This window comes from Lepidochelys olivacea (genome assembly GCF_965140295.1).
Source record: "Lepidochelys olivacea isolate rLepOli2 genome assembly, chromosome: 4".
NCBI classification, from domain to species: domain Eukaryota; kingdom Metazoa; phylum Chordata; order Testudines; family Cheloniidae; genus Lepidochelys; species Lepidochelys olivacea.
This window is the reverse complement of record NC_140414.1, coordinates 142,898,856-142,917,444: the sequence shown is the minus strand read 5'-3', so window position 1 is coordinate 142,917,444 and position 18,589 is coordinate 142,898,856. Positions and strand designations below refer to the sequence as shown.

General features: G+C 36.4%; 1 protein-coding gene across 2 annotated transcripts in view; it reads left to right on the top strand.

Moving 5' to 3' along the window:
* The window catches only part of DNAAF9 (dynein axonemal assembly factor 9), a 134,370-nt gene that overhangs the window by 68,435 nt on the left and 47,346 nt on the right, over positions 1–18,589 (top strand). The window contains exons 13-21 of one of the 2 annotated variants that reach the window (XM_084626795.1): positions 227–311; positions 776–852; positions 1,540–1,584; positions 2,146–2,191; positions 4,908–5,019; positions 6,297–6,367; positions 7,150–7,200; positions 10,239–10,326; positions 13,995–14,098. In XM_084626795.1, the coding sequence (XP_084482921.1) occupies positions 227–311; positions 776–852; positions 1,540–1,584; positions 2,146–2,191; positions 4,908–5,019; positions 6,297–6,367; positions 7,150–7,200; positions 10,239–10,326; positions 13,995–14,098 (679 nt within the window). Of the gene's footprint in view, positions 1–223; positions 312–775; positions 853–1,539; positions 1,585–2,145; positions 2,192–4,907; positions 5,020–6,296; positions 6,368–7,149; positions 7,201–10,238; positions 10,327–13,994; positions 14,099–18,589 lie in introns of both variants that reach the window. The other variant, XM_084626794.1, reaches the window with a different exon arrangement.

Sequence of the window (18,589 nt, the reverse complement as noted above, 5' to 3'; positions counted from 1 at the left end):
ACTTTTTTAACTTTAAAAAATTTACTTTCATCCACCGAAGTGCAAATAAAATGTCATGAAAATAAATCAACTAGGCACAATATTAGAGATTTTAAGAGGTGTCTGTTCTTTTTAAAGTAAGGCATTGTGTGGGTCTTGTGCTGTAAAAGATTTCTGGATTGTTATGAGAAAAGAAAAACTTTGGCTATAGCAATTCATGTTATGTTTGTATTTGTCGTTTCAGCAGGCTGTTGTCCCAGATATATGCTGCTGTTGTAGAGGCTGTCCTTGCTGGTATTGCATGCTATGCCGAAACTTCCAATGCAACCAAGGTAATTTAAAATGCCTGTCCTGTATCTTGTAGCAGCAATTAGCTTGTTGGCATTGTCTTCAGAATGGTACATACATCTGGCTTTAAGGAATACCTTCTGAATAAAATTACACCATTTCTATCTTCCTTTTTGGCTTGCATATACATTACAGTAAAGTTCATATAGTCTTTAATTTTGCCTAAACTGGGTTATTTGACATCAATAGCAAGTTACTTTTCATTGGGATGGTGGCCTCCAGCAGGAGTCTCTGAAATGTCCATTTTAATTAGTGCTGTTTCAAAGTTTTACACATACAAGAGGTGTCTGACCTAGTGACGTTTGGTAGTAATCTGGGCACTCAGTAGTCTGGCTCAACTGTGGTATTGTGCCTCTACTGCCCGGGGTATGGTTTCTGTTCAACATCTGCATGCGCATCTTGTTAATGGGAATTCTGTACGCGTATCTATTTATTTATTTATTTGCAGGCAAAAGAAACCGCAGAAGAAATTCTTATGTCTATGCTTGATTCCTTTCATCTAACACAATTTAAAACTGCATTACGGTATTTAGATATTTATTAGCTTTTCTGCTCATATTGTCTTAACTCGGTTGTTTTCTTTGGGGAAAAGTTTCACTTAAAACATATTTCTTGTTTTATATTTGATTACTAAATTTAAGATTTAAATTGAATTGGTAGAATAATAATATTTTTTCTTCCTCTCCACATTCTCCTAGCCACTTGAAAGTTATTTTAGCCTTAAAACTGTGATCAGTTTCTTTGCATGTAGTTTAGCATGTAAAAATGATATGATTCAAGCATTATCTACATTTACAGCAGTGTGTAGGGTACAGACACTGCATGCCCAGCTAGGACAGGTATAAAAAGCAGTATACGGTAAGGCACAGCTTAATAGAGTAGAGCATAGCGCCCTCCATGTCTGAACCCTAGGGAGTATAGACAGCTCTCTACATGCCCAAACAGTGCCTCCCATGTCTATGCCGCTATTTTTAACAGCGCAGCGTCTCCCCTGCTGGAGTCTTTTTCCACCACAAGGAAAGACTCTAGGAACAGAGAGAGGCTGCCGGAGCCTTTCCTCAATCGCTTCCCCCTGCCAGAGCCTTTCACTTCCACACGTAGCTACACATCCCCTACACGCCACTGCAAGTATAGACAACCATAGTCATTAGCAGACCTCTAGGAATAAAAAAAACAGTTTAACTGGATACTCTCTCTCTTTTTTGTACACAGCTCCAAAATAGCTTTTCAGATTCAAGCTGTGAATAATCATGGAAGGTCAGTATTATCTTATGTTTCATATGAGAAATAAGTAATTTTAATGCTGGTCAGCAACAAAGTATTTTTAGCCTTCACAAAACACATTAGAGAAGACATTATGATCTTTAAGTTTGTTATAGCAAATGAGGGCAACCATTAAATGCCTTAGCATTTGTATACAGAGGCAGTTTAGTGGCTTGTTATCCTTCTGTGTGTATTTATATTTTTATGGAATCTTAGTAGCACTTTAAAAACGAAACAGCTGGGTAGAGCATCTTTATTATCTCTGTTAATATATAGGAGCATCAGGCGCACATTAGGAGTTTTCATTTAAAAATAAATTTATTTGACGTAAGTTTTTTTTGTTTTTTTGGTTTTTTTTTCTTCTCAAACTTATGGCATCTTACATTTTGCCATATTGTCTAAAACCAAATTTCACCTGCATTTTACCGGAGTGACTAAAATGCCCTGGAGGTATAGAACACTTCTTTCAAATAGAAATAGTTATTTTGGATTGGTATTGTAAACTCTCATTTAAATTATCTAGTCTTTAAATATTGAAATATTATTCTGTTTTAGAATTATTCCATTGGATAATGAGGATAGCCTGTACTTAGTTAAAACCGTAAGTAGAACTATTCCATGCTGTGCAATAACTTCCAATGATGAGTATTTCTAAATGTGATAATAATCTGTACTGCAGTGAACTGCTATATATAAATGTAAAGATCTCTTTATAAAAAAAATCACTTAAGATCTCAAAAGATATAGTAAGGGATTAGATAGACTTATTTTTGTAAGATTTTTGAGTTCAGTAAACAGCAGCAAATCTCTGTCGTCTTTGGTAGATGGCTTTTGGATGCAAGAACTGGTTAGCTCCTGATGTGGTTTGGGAGCTTGGCCCAATAGATAGGGCAGAGAACTTGGGCTTGAGAGACCTGAATTTGATTCCATTGGCTGAACCAGAGTTCTTATCCTTGCTGTACTTGTGTGGTCTTGGGCAAGACACTTAAGTTCTTTGTTTTAATTTCACCATATATAAATAGGGATGATATTTATCTCTTTGAAGAGTTTTCAGGTCTATGCATGAAACTTGTTTTATTAGTGCTAGTATTTAAATGCTAAAATACTCTTTTATAACAAGAACCAATGGCTGGAAATTAAAGCCAGACTAATGAAAATTAGAAATAAGTTATACATTTTTAACAGTGACGGTTACTGACCATTGAACAGATGACCAAGGGAAGAGGTGGATTCTTCATCTTTGGTGCCTTAAAATCTAGAAAGGCACCCCATCTTGAAGATATACTTTAGCCAAACACAAGTTATTGGCCTCATTAGAGGTAACTGGGTGAAATTTAATGGCCTGTGTTATACAATGGTCAGAGTACATGATCCAGTGGTCTCTTCTGGCTTTAAATCTGCATATCAGTGTTTCCCGGAGTGAGGCTTTTTTCAGCATTGGAGATGAAAGAAAATGGGGCATGATTCCTGCACTCTCCAGCTCTACTACAAACGGAAGACACTGGGGAGTAAGTGCAAAAAAGGGTAGACTTTTAAAATCTGAATGCAAACAAATGGAGCAAAGAAAACAAGATAAGGAAAGTAGAACAAACAAAAGAACAGGGTTGGAAGAAAACAAAAAAGTAGAAAGGTGTAGGTTAGGGTACAAGAGAACCTAGGTCTAATACACAAATCCTTAAAAAGGTTGGAAATTACTTAGCATGAATCTTGTTTTTAAAAAAATGCAAATATTTTTGGCATTTAGGACCATTTTTGGGTGAGAGCCTTTGCAGTAATTTATTTCTTCTTCAGTCTCTGCACATTCACACTGGTGGGATTGCATATCCTGGTGATGAACTAGTTAGTTGCGAGGATGTGTGATCCCACAAGCATGAATGTACAGAGACAACTGGCAAGTAACCTCTGTCTTGATGATCTAAGTATTAAAGAACAGTAACAACCAAGATTTTCAAAAGATGCAGTAGTAACACTGAAGTCCAGATTCCTTACTTAATGTGAACATATGCCAGCAGTGGCAACTTAAATCTTGGGTCTGTTTTTTCTCTCTTCCTGCAAAACTGAAAATTCAGCTATAGTGTGTACAGTTATGTCTGACCTGCTTCCCCTGCACAGCTGGCTGTCTTGAGCTGCTCCCCCTCCCTCCTTTTTTCCCCAAGCAATGGGTTGGAGAGCTTTCCCGGAGAAACGTGGGGAATTTGAGAGAGAAGCTATGAAGCTCTGGCTTCAGAATTAAAGTATTTACATAGCAGGAGTTCCACAACTCAGACCCTGTGAACCTTCCACTCCAACCTAGTTCACAAGTGTGGTGCTCATCTTATTTTAAAGAATTCCCAATCAAAAACTCTGTTAACTTGTAGTTAAAATTTAAGTACATTTTGAAGCAACACACAAGCTTACAAATCACTCAAGAAACCCAAATGCTAAAAAAATATTGAAATCACAAGCTAAGGTAACACAAACAGTTGTTATGCTTTTTATTGATACATGCATAAACTGGAAACTTATTTGTGCTTATTCTGTACCTTAGGTATAGAAGTTTTAATTTAATTATTTTTCTTGGTTTTAAGTTCATTTTTATACAGTTTGATATGAGACTGATAACACTAGGAAAAAACAGCTTCCGGTAGAGTCAGTTTAGTATTTTATCATGTGACTAATTTGGCTGCTCTTTAATTGATGTAGTCCTTGTTCATCCCTTGGTTCTAAAGTCTCTTAGCTGTCAGCTTTTATGCCTCTGTTTTTCCATACCTGCATAAATAGGGTCCATGCGTTGAGGCTTGGTATAATGTTTTATGGGATGAGACATTTCATTGTTCCTTTTTCGTAGGTGCTTTATTTGATAAACAAGGTAGTAGAGTTAAGTTTAATCTAAAGAGACGTTTTCTCTTGAGCAATAATCTCACTAAAATGTTCCAGTAAAACAAATGTGAACTCTGTTAATAGAACTGAACAGTTCTTGTTCATTTCCCCTGTAATCTAACATAGTTTTTAGGTTAGTTCTGGTTAGTTTATACCTGGGATTAAGAATTAGGTAGTATGTTTTAGAAGTGAGGAGGGGTACCAAGATTACATTTGCAGAGTGAAGCTGTTTGAGACACAATTCAGGTTTGAGCTGTGAGATTTGAGAGATTATGATTTGAGGCCACACATTCTTGTTACATTTGTTAAAATCACTGGCTTCTCCATGTCCAATTCTGTGTGGAAGTAGAATATTTCACGCAGCTGAAATTTGAACTTTGATTCTAACAACGTTTTAGATAAAAATTGAAAAATTATAAAAGGCGCTCCTACCTCTCCTCCCTTCCCATTTGCTACAGGCGGCTATGACAATATATGACATTCCAGATTTGCTAGGAGGAAGAGGATGCTTGGGATCTGTTGTCTTCTCAGAATCATTTCTGGCATCACAGATCTTTATAAAGGAAAAAGGTAACTATTTCAAGCTCTTTCATGCACATTACTATCTCTTAATGTTGTTTTTATCAATTCATAATGTAATTAAATGGAGTAGTAAAATAACTTCTTGTATATTATCACTGCTATTTTGAAGATTTTAGTAAGTAAAGACCGAACTAAAATTTTTAATTTGCTAGTAATCTAATGAATCCGGTTGTTTAATTTTAATGGACAAGATTGCATTCATTTTTTCTCTGCAGCTACTCTAAGGGACTCGTTTGTTTCCACTATCAGCTTCATGGGATTGCTAGACAGGAGACTCTCATGCATAGTTGCCTTCTCAGCTTTTCAGTCTTATTGAATATTCACTTGTTCTTGTATTATAAAAAAGGACAAATAGAAGCACCAGATTTACCTTCTCTATACCTTTCATTATTTCATATATAGTTTTCTCATCCTGTAATATTTATTTCAAAGCTAGAAACGAGTAAATGAAAATTAAAAATGAAGTGGATGCAACTTCTGTTTGTTTTTTAGAACAGTCTTGATTTAAAATACAGGATAGTAGGTAACCTTCAACCAACTTCAAACTCCACTAGATATTTTCCACAGTGCCAGAGTGAAAAAAGCCAAAGGCTTTGGTAACAGTCATTTGTGTTAAGAATTCCTATAGCATAAGATAGAAAATTTGCTCAAGACATTGGGTTCTAACCAAGTGGATCATCTTTTTTTTGCAATGTGAGGAGGGTTTTATCTGATTCTTGTGGATTGCTAACTCTTTTTTAAAAAATAAAACAAAACAGCAACAACAACAAAACCCTAATACCAATATTACGTATGCTGAAGTGTTCTGTTTAATCTTGGTCAGGACTGTTTTTTCCCAAAGCTGGGCTCCATTTTTCCTTGCTTTCCCAGCTCCACAAGAGGAGAAAGGGGGGAAAAGGTAAAACATGTTCAGCTCAGGCGGTAGTGGGAGTCAGAGAGAGAAAATAAACAGCTGAAGGGTTGAGGGACATTGGCAAAAAGGGAAAGGCAAATAAGAATCCTGGAGGGGATGAGGACTGTTAATGTGCTCTGCAGGATTTCTGATGGATGGGTGATAGTACTGAAAAGGCTGAGAACCTTGTCATGTAAGGAACACCGATCGATCCTTCAGAGAATCAGTAGTTTATAAGTAAACTAATAGCAACTTGAAATCCTCATAGCTGGTAGTGGAGACTAATAGGAAAATAAGGTGGTTTGATAAGGTATGTAAATAGTTCAGAAGGAATAATACTTCTGTTTTATTTTTGACATTTGCTTTCCAACAGATGGCAGTATTAATACAGAAACCAGCTACATCATTCTTACTGCAGCTATCCCAAGATATGTTTCTTGGCTGGTTAGTATAGTGCAACTTAAGTATTTCATACCCTGTAAGTTTTGTAAATGCATTCCACTAGAAGAAAAAATAGGTAAATATAAACATATAAAGTATGTGTGAATACTCTAACTCCATTTATTGGTAAGTAACATTCCTTTTAAAGAATCTGAAAATGGCTTATGCTGAAGGTATTTAGTCATTCCATCAATCTTAAATGTACATGTAAGTAACTGCTGTATGGTTTATCCAAGCTGACAGGTCTGATTTTTGAGAAGTGAATTAATTGTTGGGCATTTTATAGCACTTGGATAGCTAATGTGACTTGTTGTCAGTGTAGAACTGCTCCTACAAAATTGGAGGTCTGAGGCCAGATCCTCAGTTTGCGTCGTTCCTGTGAAGTCAGTGGAGCCATGCTGATTTACATCAACTGAGGATCTGATCCCTGGGAGAGAGTCTGCTAAAAATTATCTGAGGAAGGATTCTCCTTTCTCCAGCCCTTTTATGCCACTTTGGCCTTTAGAGGCTGCTTTAACTGGAGCAGTCCCTTGGATGTCAAAGTTATGCCGTGTTTTGGCCCCCACAGCAGCGCAGAATTGGAAAGGTGCAAAGGTTGCTTAAAGCACAGAATCTGGACCCCCACCTTTGAATATCATTAGTCACCTAGTGCTGTTACTAAAGCTGTATAAAGGGCATTTGTTTCCCATGACTGAGCAGCATTTTAATTATTAAAGCAAGTTTAAAATCAGATCGATCATTCACTGTGAATATAAATGGAAAATGCAATTTGGTTTTGCCTGCAGGTTGAAGATAATGAAGTGAAACTGTCTGAAAAGGCACAGCAAATAGTGAAGGTATGTAATGATATACTGCTTAAACTAACTGCTAATTCAAGGTAAACTTATTTAGTCAAAACATAAAGGTGATGCTTTCAAGATCTGATCAAAAATAACTAGGGCTATCAAGCGATTAAAAAATGAATCGCGATTATTCGCACTGTTAAACAATAATCTAATACCATTTATTTAAATATTTTTGGATATTTTCTACATTTTCAAATATATTGATTTCAGTTACAACACAGAATACAAAGTGTACAATGCTCACTTTATATTTATTATTACAAGTGTTTGCACTGTAAAAAGAGAAAAGAAATAGTATTTTTCAGTTCACCTAATGCAAGTACAGTAATGCAATCTCTTTGTCATGAAAGTTGAATATGCAAATATAGAATTATGTATAAAAATACTGCATTCAAAAATAAAACCATCTAAAATTTTAGCGCTTGCAAGTCCACTCAGTCCTACTTCTTGTTCAGCCAATCACTTAGACAAACAAGTTTGTTTACATTTGCAGGAGATAATGCTGCCTGCTTCTTGTTTACAGTGTCACCTGATAGTGAGAACAGGCATTCTCGTGGCACTGTTGTAGCTGGCGTTGTAAGATGTTTACATGCCAGATGTGCATGCTTCAACCACCATTCCAGGGGACGTGTTTCCATGCTGATGACGGGTTCTGCTCGAAAACCATCCAAAGCAGTGCAGACAGACACATGTTCATTTTCATTATCTGAGTCAGATGCCACCAGCAGAAGGTTGATTTTCTTTTTTGGTGGTTCGGGTTCTATAGTTTCTGCATCGGAGTGTTGCTCTTTTAAGACTTCTGAAAACATGCTCCACACCTCGTCCCTCTCAGATTTTGGAAGGCACTTCAGATTCTTAAACCTTGGGTTGAGTGCTCTAGCTATCTTTAGAAATCTCACATTGGTACCTTTTTTGCGTTTTGTCAAATCTGCAGTGAAATTGTTCTTAAAACGAACAACAGCACGTGCTGGGTCATCATCCGAGATGCCCTAACGTGAAATATATGGCAGAATGTGGGTAAAACAGAGCAGGAGACCTACAATTCTCCCTCAAGGAGTTCAGTCACAAATTTAATTAACGCACTATTTTTTTAACGAGCGTCATCTACATGGAAGCATGTCCTCTGGAATGGTGGCCGAAGCATGAAGAGGCTTATGAATGTTTAGCATATCTGGCACGTAAATACCTTGCAATGCTGGCTACAGAAGTGCCATGTAAAGGCCTGTTCTCACTTTCTGCTGACATTGTAAATAAGAAGAGGACAGCTTTATCTCCGGTAAATGTAAACAAACTTGTTTGTCTGAGCGATTGGCTGAACAAGAAGTAGGATTGAGTGGACTTGTAGCTTCTGAAGTTTTACATTGTTTTGTTTTTGAGTGCAGTTATGTAACCAAAAAAAAAATCTACAGTTGTAAGTTGCACTTTCAGGACAAAGATTGCACGACAGTATTTGTATGAGGTGAATTGAAATACTATTTTTTCTGTTTTATCATTTTTACAGTGCAAATATTTGTAATCAAAATATACACTTTGATTTCAGTTACAACACAGAATACAAGATATATATGAAAATGTAGAAAAACATCCAACCTATTTAATAAATTTCAATTGGTAGTCTCTTGTTTAACAGTGCAATTAAAGCTGTGAATAATTGCGTTTAATTTTTTTGAGTTAATCACATGAGTTAACTGCAATTAATCAACAGCCCTTCAAACAACATGTCCTCGTATAATGGACTGTGCATAATGTATTATTTGGTTTGTCTTTTTGTATATAAGGAAGTTTGTTCTTTTTCTCCCGTTTTTTTCCCCCCGCCTTCAAACTACATTGTACAAAAATAACAGATTACGTCAGTGAATATGACAGAAACTCAGTTTTAGGTTTCTTTACTGCAAACACGCAGCTAAAAACTAACACCAAAAAGAGTTCTATTAATCAGACTTCTTTGGAATTTTGGTTTTAAATAATGTTACCCCTTGAGTTCAGTTATCAAAAATATGTATTGAAAAGACCAATACTAATATACATATTTTTTTTAATTTATAACAGGCTATATGCCTAAAATAAATAAATATAGAGTGTGTATATGCATATAAAGTATGAACAAAATTGTATAGCATCTGGAAATATCTCAAAAATCTTGAGTTTTTCATCTGTGGTTTAATTTGCAGTTGCCTAACCTTTCAATATAAGTATATTCTTGTGATTTATGTTCCTATTAAACTGTATAACATGCTTTTGGTTCAGTCGACTGATAATATAAAAACGAAAAGCCTATGCTCTGTGAATGTGAAAAATAATTTAATAGGTTTTATTTTACAAAACTGTGTGTGGGGGAAGCATTTTTTAAAATGATATTCCAGACCTTTGTTGTGCCATTAAAAGCCACCTTATCTTCGGAAATGCAGAGATTAGGTGCAATACTTACAAAGTTAATGAGAAAGGGTCTAATGCACTGATCTAGCTTCTCTCAATTTAAACCTTTACCATTTACTTGTTTTTGCTATATCTGTTTTTTCTGTAATTTAGTCCTTTAATTGTCTGACAGGAACTCTAAAACTATTTATCAATTAGGCTTTTATATTTTTATTAAAAGTACTTATTTTTATTCAGAAACGTATTTACAGAACAGAATTTGGTTTTATATAGCATTTTTTGTAATCCAGGTACTTAAACAACAAATAATAATATAGTGACTATGTAGGCAAATGGAGCAGCTATTATGCACTCAGCAGTAGCTGTCTCATAAATTTGAATGCCAGCAGCTGTTTAATGAAAGAGAAAGTATTGTCCACAAAACTAGAGATCTTCTATATCTGAGTACTATCTTCTAACTTGCATTTGTAGAGTCACCATAGAAGGGCAAAAGGGACTTCTCTTTTTGAGGGATGGTATATTTTAATGCAAACCCATCCTTTTACTGCGTAATGTAAATCTAATGTTTAAAACTTGGTCAGGTTCAGAATGAATAGTCTCCATCACCTATATAGTCTATAATGTTACAGTAAAACATTTTGCTTCCTTTTTAGGAAGATGAATCCTTCCTAGGCACTTTCCTCACAGGAGGTGATGGAGCATATATTTATTCTAGCAGTTCACAGGCCATGCCTGAGGAAGGTGAGTTTTTTGTTGTCTTTTGTAAGTGTTAAAGAACAGTTCAACATTCTAAGTAGTTACACAGTTCTAGAAGATGTTAATCATGTAGTGAACTAGGCTCTTCTTTGGGTTGACAGGCTACACATGAGGCAGATTATATATACATGGTATACTTATGCTTGGCACGAAACAAATTCAGAATAGTGCTATTTTTACTGAGAGGATTTTTCCTTTTTTTCCCTGGCATTATATTGATATTCTCTGCTTCATTTGTTTCTTTTCATATTTTAAGTCTGGGGGCTCACAAACCAGTATGTTCATAAGCAGAAAACTATAATTTATATATTAAGATATTTAGGGTAAATTCACTTTGTCCTTCTGTCCAGAGAGGAGAAATTTTATTACGAATTTTATTTTATTATTGCCAAAATACGAGATAAAGATACTGGAGAATTTACATCTTCTCCAGTGCTTGGCAGAAGTTGAAAACTTGGGGAAAAAAAAAAAAAAAAAAGTCCTGCGGCAGTCTAGGAATATCTGTTCAGCATCTTATTTAGTAGTAGATACAGAGATAGGGTGAAAATAGCATGATGTGCCTTGTACTTAATAATTTTCAGATTGCAAGATTGAGTTTAGAGTGACTACGTCTGACTACAAGGTGGAGAAATGTATTAAGCCACGCATAGCAATGTTGTGCAAAATGAGGTTTGGGTCTCTTTATAGCATGGTAGGAGAATAATAGTGGTTTTGGGTTTGTTCTTTTTAAACTGTTCAGCAATGTCTGCCAAATGGCATGTTCTTCTATTTTGTGAGATCTGTTAGATTAAATCTTTTTTGATAATTTTTGAGGTGGGGACCTACAAGGAGATGGCACTGGGGATTATTATACTGCACGTTCTCTGTAGACTTGATTTAATTTCTTGCTTATGTAGCAAGGGAACATGAACTTGGCCTCCTCATCCCCAGCCATTCACACTGCCAGATGACTGCACAGTTCAGCATGACTGGCCCTTTGTGCCTAAGTAAGAGAACCAGGATTAGAACATTTCAGAGTTGAATTGCATTAGCTGGCAGAGCTGTGTGGAAAACTTCTGTAGTACCTGGATACCGTGTGGTTGGCTCAGTTCAGTGCGATGAGTCTCTTGTTTTAATGAAGATTAAATTCACTCAAACTTAAATCTAAAATATTTTTTCAGAATTCTTTCCATGTATAAATGGTTTCTATTCCTATTTGTTGGTAAAAGTTTCCTCCTGTTTCAGGATTATATTTGTGGTGATTAGGAATTCTTTTATTTTGAACCAATACATTAACAGGATCTTGCCAATTTAAAGTGCATTCTTTGCCATATTAAGAGTTGGATAAAAGTGAAAGTAGGATGATATCAAACTGGTCTTGTGTGAGGTAATTAGGTGACTTGGAAGTTATCCTGACCCCAGGCATTTGGATATAGGCTAAATCTAGTCTCTTTCTGGTCTTACTTTTTTGTTCCAGAAGCTCTAATCTTAGATTCATAGATTCCAGGACCAGAAGGAACCATTGTGATCATCTAGTCTGACTTCCTGCATAATGGAGGCTATAGAATTTCCCCTCAAAATAATTCACTCCCCTACTTACTACCTCCTTTTGACTTGTCCGCTGTTTTGACACCTGTCTTCTGTGACAAGCCACATGTCTTGCTTTCTTTTCTCAACCACCCAAGAAAAAGGCATGTTAACTCTGCAATGTGCTTGGTTTTAGCCTTGGGAGTAATGAAGCTGTTCCCAAACACCCACAGTCTGACATCTGTGTAATTGTGTACAACCTGCCACTTTATTGAACAGTAAATGCCATTGTCTCAAGACATGGATTACTAATACACAGTCAAAGGCTAGATTGTGTGCCTCTATTTTCATTGTGCTCTTCATTCTGGCCTTAAACTTGTATTTTTTTAGTCTCCCTATTGTGTTCATCAACAGTGTTCCATTTTATTGAACTTTCAGTATGGTAGTCACAGGCTTAAGAGGAATGCTAGAGAGCATTTATACATAGAAAATATAAATACAAACTTCAAAACCAGTATTCTCTCCCATTAATTGTAATCTTTGAAGTTGAACTGTCAATTGTGTTCACAAAAACAATGACTGATCTGTCACTTCAACTACCTACCTGTACTATGAAAGTCCTACTTTGAAACCTGCTAATTTGTTTTGTATTGGTGTTTTCTTTTTGGAATAGAATGCTAAAGATTTTGTATCCATAAACTTCCGTTTTGTTCTCTTTCAAGAGAGAAGGTATTAAGACATCTATTGTTTCATTATACCATAATTTGGTAGACTGTGTGTGATGTATATCCTATTTAATCCTCTCTTTCAGTTCTCTCCCTTACTTTTGTCTCAATTTAGTCTCTCCCTTCCATAGAGAAATAGATAATTCTTCCTACTCCTCTTGAACATTCTTTTACTTCTCTTCCTTTTCTTCCTCCTCCTATGTGCTTTTCTTCTGGAGTGCTGCCCTGCCCCCGGATGGAATGGCTATTAATAGTGGCTCTGGTCCCATTGGTAGTTCCTGGTCTCTTTTGGCTTCTGCTATAGCTAGCAGAAGCAGTTTTGTTTATGTCAGCTTGTGGTTCCTTTCCTTCTCTTATTTAATAGCTGAGCTCCTTCCTTAGAACAGCATTTGTTTAACTGTTGTGAAAACTAGGCTGTCTCCTCCTTCTTTCCAGCTGCTTCCACAGGCCATCCAGGTTTTCTTAAGAGCCTTGATGCCTGTAAAATCAGCTGGAAACTAGGAGGGGGAGACAGTACTGTGTGACCTACTGACTGTTACTGGATCACGAGCAAGTTTGAAAATTGCTGACCAAAATGATAGATTTTTATTCTGCATATGAAGATAAGTGTGTCTGCCAATAAAGTAAAGGAACTGGATTTTATAATCTTTGATAGTCTCCACATATGCAGATAATATCTACCAACAGCAAAAGTGATGTTTGGGATTGGTGAAAGAAAAATAGAACTTGTTCCCTGCCGTTTATTATGCTGAAATAGTAATTATATAAAGTGACACTGGCCAGATTAGCATGTCCAAAGTCGGCCCTGTTTTGACATTAATAGGTTAAAATTTTTCCTTGAGGTATCAGATGTTGGCTCTTTTATAGAAAATAACATGTTAATACATTTTATATATATTTAAATTTTTACATATAGATATAAATTGTGTGTATAATAAAAAAAGTATATAAAAATTCTTATGAAATGTGAAACACAGAAACCATGCCCATGTCCAGTATTTATCTCTCCTAATCTGCATTCACTGTTTTTCTCAGTTTTGCAGTTAATCATTAATGGGTTTTTTTTTGTTTGTTTAAAGCCCCGCAAAAAATTATTATTATTTATTATAATTTAAAGAGATTCCTGAGGTTAGAACTTACACAAATAATGTGGCAGTTCCTTAAAGTGTTTCCTTCCCTGATAGCATCTGGAGAAATCTGGTAAAAATTACTGTTTGGGACAGATGTACAGATGCTATCTGGATTGCTTTCCTGTGGAATAGGTTACTTCTGCTTTTGTTGCATAAGATAATATATTGGACTGAAACACCAGTTACATCACGTCATACAACTTGAATAGACTTTCTTGAAAAAAGTGTCAATAGATATTGCTAAGTAGTGGCGTGTTGCATACATGAATAATCTTTCCATTTTCAATTTTAGGTAAATTATACTTCTTTTCAGATGGTATTCTGTTTTCCCATCCCCATCATGGGAGCATTACTGTTTCAAAAAATCATATGGATTCCATTCAGTTCTATGATGGGGTAAGTGCTTCCGTGGGTTGCAGTTATTGTCGGAGATTGTCTTTAATTTATTTTTTTACAGGGGTATTTATGAAGTAACTAGCAAAAACATGTTTGAATCTTTATGGTAGTGTTTGTAAGACGTGCAGAATATTGTTGATATTCAGTAGAATGCCAATTAGATACTTCTTAGACTCCAGGATTCAAATTCCTATTCTTTATACTACTTTTTCTGTACTTTCATGGTGGCTGAACTGTAAGTAGGATGAGATTTTAGGATGGGAACTTCATCATGGATATCTTTGTAGTTTGGGCTGCTACCTTTATTTTATGCAGTGGAAAGGGGTTTTGTTTTTTTATTAGCTTAATTTAAAAAAAAATAGTGTGAAATGATTAAAAGTAAATAACTGTAAATGAAAACAAAATGTATTTTACTCGTTTATACATCTAGCAAACTTACTTTAACCAGATTTTTCATTGTTGTGTTTCAAGTCATAGCTCCAGTCACATGGTTTGTGTGTAGATGAAGTGCTGCAGCTATACCAGACGTTTTAAACCTTCAGTCAGATGTTGCTAGCAGTGTACCACTTATCATTTGAAAGGTCACGAGGCGTGTCTTTATCTACTGTTGGAGAGTATTGTGTAACTGACACTGTGAAAGGGATGACTGGCTCACCTTTCCCAGGGAGAGAAAAGTGAGGAAGAAAAGCATGCTGCATATGTGCTCTACATTATTATATGTATTCCAGTTAATTACAGTAAACCACATGAACCATTTGTGATGGCTTCCCAAGAGGTCCAACCCACCCAATGTGCTGAGATACCACTGAGTCTACCTGTTTTGCCAGCATGGGCTCCCTTTAACCTGTCTTGCTGAGCCAGGCTCTTAAAAACCTCCTCCAACACACACACACACACACACAGGCAGGGCCACACCCAGCTGCAGATCAGCTCTGGGAAGACTCAGCTTAAGGGACTTGCTCCAGCACTCAGCTGTCCACCTCCTTTGGAGTGCAGACCCAAAGATATATTATGAAATTCGCCCCCTCCCTCAATGTGGAGAGAGGTGTGCACACTTCTTGTGCCCCCAGTTAGAAATTACAGAAACTGAGTTTAATAATCAACAAAACAAATCATTAACTATAAAAAGGAGATTTTAAGTGGAAAAAGGGGTAACAAACAGAACAAAGCAGATTGCTAAGTAGATGAAATCAAACGCAAACTAAGCTAGTTTCACTAAAGAAATTGGTTACAAATAGCATTTCTCACCCTAGATATTGTTGCAGGCAGTCTGCAAAGTTTCTGTGGTTCAGAGTTCCAGCTATATTCCTTTTCAGAGTGGACCCCTATCTCAGTCTGGACTCCCCTCCTGCCTTCCCTTTTGTAGTCTTTCTTCCAGGCCATGGAGAGGAGGATTGGTGTTTGCCTTCCTGTCCACCCTTAAATAGAATTTACATAAGGCAGGAATCCTTTGTTTCCCTAACTTGACTCCCCCCTTCTCTTACAGTAGAAAGTTACAAGAAATCCCAGGTAATGTTTTAGTATGAGGTGACAAGACCACCTGATCCTGTAGTATCACAGCGTCCATGAGTCAATGGCAGTATGGAGTGTCCACAGGAAGGCCAAGCTTTTCACAGCACATTGTCCTCGCTGATGGGCCATCCACCCTGTCTGGCTTTTCTATTGTTGTACCTGAAGTGTTAGCAGTGCGCATCACCAAAAGTAGCATAGTTGAAATACAGATACATAGTCAATGTTCCTAACTTCAGATACAGAAATGATACACGCATACAAATTTTATAATCACATTCAGTAAATCATAACCTTTCCAATGACTCACATGAGCCATTTTGCATAAAGTATATCAGTTGTCATATTCATATCATAAGCATATTTTCTTAAAGAATATGGAATGACACGTCACACCATTATTTTAGCAGACATTGGCTTTTGCCACTTTCTGACCAAATTGTTAGTCCATTACACGATGATGATTTGCCATGTTAAACATATGCTGATTCTGATGTCTTGCTGTGATGTGAGTTCTGGGAATTAAGCATTGGGTTAGTGTGGGCAGCTCCATTTAAAGGTAGACAGATCTGTTTTAACTACATTCATTTCTTATTTTCAAAGTTTATTACTGAGAGTAGGAATATGAGATTACTTGGGATGAGCACAAAGTTTCGTATGTGCTCTAAAAAGAAAAGCACCAGTTTATCTTCAGTCTCAAGTACTTAAGTTACTGTACAGAGACTTCCAGAGAGCATTGTGTAGATATGATTTCATAAAGTTTTAAAAAAAGTAAAATACAAGAAAGGCGTGTGCTTAAAGTTGAAAAGCACAACAGTAAAGAGACCCTTACCTTAGCTGCCTTTTCTTTAATACCATATTGACCAACTCTTTGTAGTTGTATAAGCTATTTTAACACTGACCTTCCTTCTATTGTTTGATTCAAGACACTCACTTTCATAAAACTCTGGCTATTTATGGGGTCTGGCTATCGTTTTTGAACTGTTGCCAGGTTTGTGTGCAAAGCAAAACCTTGAAGGAGAATTTTATTGTTTAACTGACTTGGCATGAAGCAAGGGTATAGAGCTAAAAATATTAAAACATGACAGGAGGATAAGGGGATTGTTAGTGCACTGTTTTTGGAAGGTAGAGCGTAACAATAATATAGATACAGAGGAAAGGATAATCATTTGCACTTCCAAGTGAGAAAGTATTACAAGCAAGAGTAAGTAGGACCGCAAAGTAAAATGCACATCTTATAAAATTCTAAAATCTAGATTTTCTATTTTTTTTGTTTCATCTTTTAATTACAACTAATCCTAGTAACATTGTCAACCGAACAAATATAGGTTTGGAAGTTGATTTGGGACTCCCACTCTTAGGGCTGCTGAGTTAACATGCCACTTAATTTCCAGTGAGTTAGCATGGGCTGAGCTTTGTCCTTTTAAAATCTTGATGCTTTTCTCTGAAGAAAGCCATGTGTTCTCCATTCTAGGTAGAGAAAGATTATTACTATGACTTAACTAAAAGTACAGGAAAATCGTAGTAAACGATAAACTACACAAAAACGCATGGTAGAAAGGGGTACCATAAGACACATGACAGCACCTGTTAGTGTTTGACCTGTGACCCTCATAACCTAAACTTTAGGTCTGCACAAGAAAATTTTCTCAAACTTCTCTAGCATTTCTAAAAAGTGAACAAAAGCAATAAATTCTGTCAATGCAGAAACATCTAGTTGCAGTACAAGTTTTAGATACTGTTCAATCACTTGGCATTGTACTTTAAATGTAACTTCTTCAGTTTAAGCTTTGATAGTTCAAATGCCGCTAATCTTTAACGGTGCTGTGTCCAGAATTTTTATGTCTAGCTTGATTTAATCAGCATAAATAATGTCTGGGTAGGACTAACTTCTCACCAATTCTGAGACTTCATAGTTTTAGTAGTTCTTGAAGGCACAGTGTACGATATATTTTAAGGCTTTTTGTGACTATTGACCTTTTGAATTGCACTTTGCTGGCTAGTAAGATTTATCGTCTTCCTCTAGAAAAGAAATCATCTTGGTGTACTGCCCTATAATATGCTTTGAAAGATTCTGTAAAGCTTGATTCTGTTTATTGCATTGTTAAGCAAATATAGTTACATAAAAGACAAATGGCTTGGGAAATTTACTGTGTTCTACAAATGTAAAGCTAACGATGAAGTAGCTGTTACCTTTTCTGGTTAAAATAATTTGCCTCTTGATGTGGGATACCAAACTGTTGCTGCTGACATGAGGCTTCTGTATGGTCCCATTTCGACGTTTGGATTGTTCCACGTTCACTGATGCTGTGGAGCTGCCATTGTGGGAGAGGTGCAGTGCCCCAGAAGCGATGGGTACCACAACCCAGTTCAGATCGTGGCATGACACACACTCATTTCTCGGTCAAGCTCCCTGGGTTTTGAAGTCCAGGTCTAAACGTTCCTTACGATAGAGAGGTAGTTAGTAGAGGTGGGGAGAATGAAGTAGTTTCTGAGCCTTGCTACTCTATAGTATACAAGGTGATTGCATCTTTAAGGAAAAAGGAAAAAAGGGAATGTGGTCGTTTTTGGCATCCATGATGGATTTTGTAAAAATCCTCCTTGACTTTTTCTCTCCCTTCTGAGTGATCAGTAGCCCGGGTAGGAATTCTGCTTGTAGATGGCTATGCTGAAAGACTTCCCCAGATTGAGGCGTTCATATTTAAGCATTGACCAGCCTAAAATTTGATTCCTTCTCAATTTTCATTAGTAGGATAGTGCAAAATAAAACTGGGATTTTTTTGTCTACTAGCTGTCCGAGGCAAGGTCTACAAGAATACTAGACTTCCATCTCCTAGGCAGAACACCACCAGTCCTCCCAGGAGCAGTGTTTGTGATCCGGAATACGTGCACACAAAACTTCATTATGCTGTACCTGTGGTATTTTATTGTATTTAGCAAGGAGGCTAGAAGTCAAACTTTTTGAAAAAGAACACCACCAAT